This window comes from Buceros rhinoceros, unplaced genomic scaffold (assembly GCF_000710305.1).
Source record: "Buceros rhinoceros silvestris isolate BGI_N320 unplaced genomic scaffold, ASM71030v1 scaffold19077, whole genome shotgun sequence".
In the NCBI taxonomy this organism is placed as follows: domain Eukaryota; kingdom Metazoa; phylum Chordata; class Aves; order Bucerotiformes; family Bucerotidae; genus Buceros; species Buceros rhinoceros.
This window is the reverse complement of record NW_010422985.1, coordinates 33,130-36,474: the sequence shown is the minus strand read 5'-3', so window position 1 is coordinate 36,474 and position 3,345 is coordinate 33,130. Positions and strand designations below refer to the sequence as shown.

At 35.3% G+C, this 3,345-nt stretch overlaps 1 protein-coding gene across 1 annotated transcript in view; it reads right to left on the bottom strand.

Moving 5' to 3' along the window:
* ZNF280D (zinc finger protein 280D) overlaps positions 1 to 3,345 on the bottom strand; it is a 45,704-nt gene that overhangs the window by 13,740 nt on the left and 28,619 nt on the right. Inside the window, exons 15-16 of the mRNA XM_010140274.1 lie at positions 2,654 to 2,778; positions 2,426 to 2,462 (exon numbers count right to left, since the gene is read on the bottom strand). Coding sequence (XP_010138576.1) covers positions 2,426 to 2,462; positions 2,654 to 2,778 — 162 coding nt within the window. The remainder of the gene's footprint in view (positions 1 to 2,425; positions 2,463 to 2,653; positions 2,779 to 3,345) is intronic.

The window sequence follows — 3,345 nt, the reverse complement described above, 5'->3', positions numbered from 1 at the left end:
TGCTGGAACACCTCCAGCTAGGTTATCTGTATTACTAGTGGCAGGATTCTGGTCCAAAGTTGGTCTCATCAACACTACAAAGGTCATGGAATATGTCTGGTCATTAGCAATAAAGATGAGTTTTACATCACATACAGATTGCTATATAATAAAAGATACCAAAAGATACCATCTGAGAGATGCAAGAGAAGATCCAAAAGCATTCAAGATTGTAACTGAGTTTCTAATGATGAAGTGATTTGGAAGAGCCCCATAAACAAGTCATACCTCACTGAATTATAGGTCAAAGAATGGGAAGAAACACTGATACATCATTGAGAAACTACACAGCAAGAAATATGAATATTGTCTGCAAGTTCCTCGTCTTCCAAACCAAACCACAGAGTACCATGAAGAACCATCCCGCAAAAAGATGAACATTTCTGTGTGTACTCTGTAATGCAAAAAATGAATTACACAGGTATGCTCATGCTCTTAGATTTAGCAATGATATTTTCTTGTCCAAAGTATCAGAGAATTAGTACAGGGAACAGGACAAGACTGACTGAAATTAATGAAGTCTATGAGCATGACAGTTTCAAAAAGCATCATCACAGACTACAGCAGTTCGTGTAGTACCAGTAACTAACTACACCAACATCAGAGCTCTCAAAAACAACAGCTATCTGCATCTGTCCTAACCTAACAGCTTACAGAAACAAAACTGCACATATTATTGATTCCATTTCAAATCTTTTTAGTGCTCACCCGTCTGTTTAAGTAATATATATTCCATATATCCAGTGTTCTTAAATATTTTCATATGATATCTCTGTAATATATTCACGACAGCAAGATCATTGTGCAGTACTGACAACAGGCTGCCACAACTGTACCTCTTTCCCCACCATTCATTACATCTATAACCTTTCCTTACCTATTATTCAGCAAGCATTAATTCCCAACACCTAGTAACAGCTCCAAGTAGAAAAACTAAGGTTTCCACAGGTATCATAGCTCAACAATTCATTTTTTCATTGTCTGAGTTTCACTGAAGTCTAAACTGTTAAAGGACACAAGCCACACTGGATTAATGGAGTACAGCTCGTCGTCCTAGATATCTCTTTCCAATGTTTTAAGCAACTTCAATATTCTGCGCTCCAAACTCAGAAATTTCATTTTTAAAATGGCTTTTTGGAATGCTTTCCCAAATTAACTTCCTTCCCCTGCCAGAGTATCTTTAATAATTTTTAATTACGTCTATTAGTCATCCCAAGAGACCACCAGTTTTATTCAACTGTATTACATACTAAACAGTTACTAGTAGAGGTCCGAAGTTTATAGCATATATTTTGCTCCACTATTACTCACAGCCAAAGAAAAGTATTTCTGTGTTTGGGTCAGATGACAGTACCCCCTCTTACTGGCCACTTTATGAAAATGAAGAAAGAAAATAGTTATGAAATAACCTATTGGGTACATTTCCCAACACTAAGGCTGATTTATCCTTAGAGGCCTAAGAACTCCTCACTTCATTGGAAGAGGTCTCATCACGCATGAGAATATATAATCTTTCAGAATCCTGCTATAGGCTAGATGGACTCAGTTACACCTTGTTGTTAAATCTGAGTTAAACTATTTTCTTCCATCTTTTAAAATATTTCTTTGCAGTCTAATTGACATTTTCGTTCCTGTATTCTGAAATGGGTTAGAAAACTCAACTGACACACCTCTGAACCTTCAGTTAAGGCATAAGTAAGCTCACAGGCTACACTGTAAAACTTCAGGGACTGTTTCAGGATACTCGGGTATGGCTTGGCAGGTCTGATTATCCTAAAGTTAAAAAAAACCCAAGCAAACTTGGCAATACATTCTCTATAACACTGCAGTTTCTTTTTCAAATCCCTAAAAAATGCTGAAAGCCCAAATCCTCTTATTAATTTTTCTTTGAAAGTCAGAATTAGAAGGTTAATACAAAACAGTATACTTTTGTCATATAAATAACATCATTTTTGAAAATAACTGCTAAATATTTATAAAAGATTAAGACTGACTTTGTCCTACTTCAGTAAAGGTCACTTTTTTAGAACGTGAAACACCCATTTAATAAAACTATTAAAAGCAAATTGAAGAAACAGTCTCACTATGTCTAGACTTAGAAGTCAGGATTGAGATGTTCTAATACTGCAAGAATTATTTATGTCTCTTTGGCCAAAGCGAACAAGAACCTGGGTTTGATTTTGGCTGTAGTAGGTCATCGTTATCTCATCATTCTTGTTAACCATCAACATGGTTAGAGCAAAAAGCACTAGTAAAGTAAGAGTATGTTCAACCATACTTTTCAAATCCTACGAAATTCAAAAGAAAGCCAAGTTCAAAGTGCAAATTTTGGCCACCTGTCCCTACTTCAACAGAAATAAACATTGAGCATCAAAACAAAACTTACTCAGATACTTGTTCAGCAGCTGGGATATCTACAGAAACTGAAAGAAAAAAAAAGATTTAATTAAAAATATTTTAAAATGGGGAAATACAGAAGCACTTGCTTTCAAATTCAAGTACACAGAAATAATGATAAGCACTGAAAAAAAGAACTGCAATACACAGAGACATCCACATGTAAATATCTGTATATGTATTCAGATTTAAAAAAAAAAATACTGTAGGTACTCACTTTTCTCTATAATAACTTGACAAGTATGAGTGTGGCTTTCACTGAGATGTGTGGCCATGCTATCTAAGCCAGAAACATCAGTCAGGAAATCACAGTTAAGACACACTACAGTCACACCTCTAGTGGAGAGAACGTAAAAAAGGAAGTATTAATTCAACGTGAAAACAGTTTAACTTAACACAGCAACTGAACAGACAAAAAAAAAAATATTCCCACAACTTTAGATGAGGTGACTCACAAAAACATATTCTTACTTTTTATACTGCAACTAGCACCTGAAAATCCCTATCAATGACCAGGGCATCTCCATGGTGGATATAGTATAAGGAACACCACTTTAGACAGGAATTTTTCCTGTAAAGCATAGTCCCTTGGTTTTGGTTGGTTGGTTTTCTTCCTCTTGCCCTCCCCATTCTGCACATTATGAATAATTGGAAAATAAAGAAATAGAAATATTTTTTCAAACTGCTCAGAGTTAAGAACTTAATAAATGTGGAGAAATAACAAATATTTGTCACTGAACAGAACGCTGCTAGTGGAAGAGCTAATGCTTTTATTTCCCTGTCCATTCGAAATTGTGGAAGCCTAGAAATGCAAGAGACTCTAATCTCATTTAACTAATCAATTCACTCTCAGCAAATAAAACCACAAAGACCTGTAACTGAAAAAGGCTGAATTACCGTAGCTCTTCC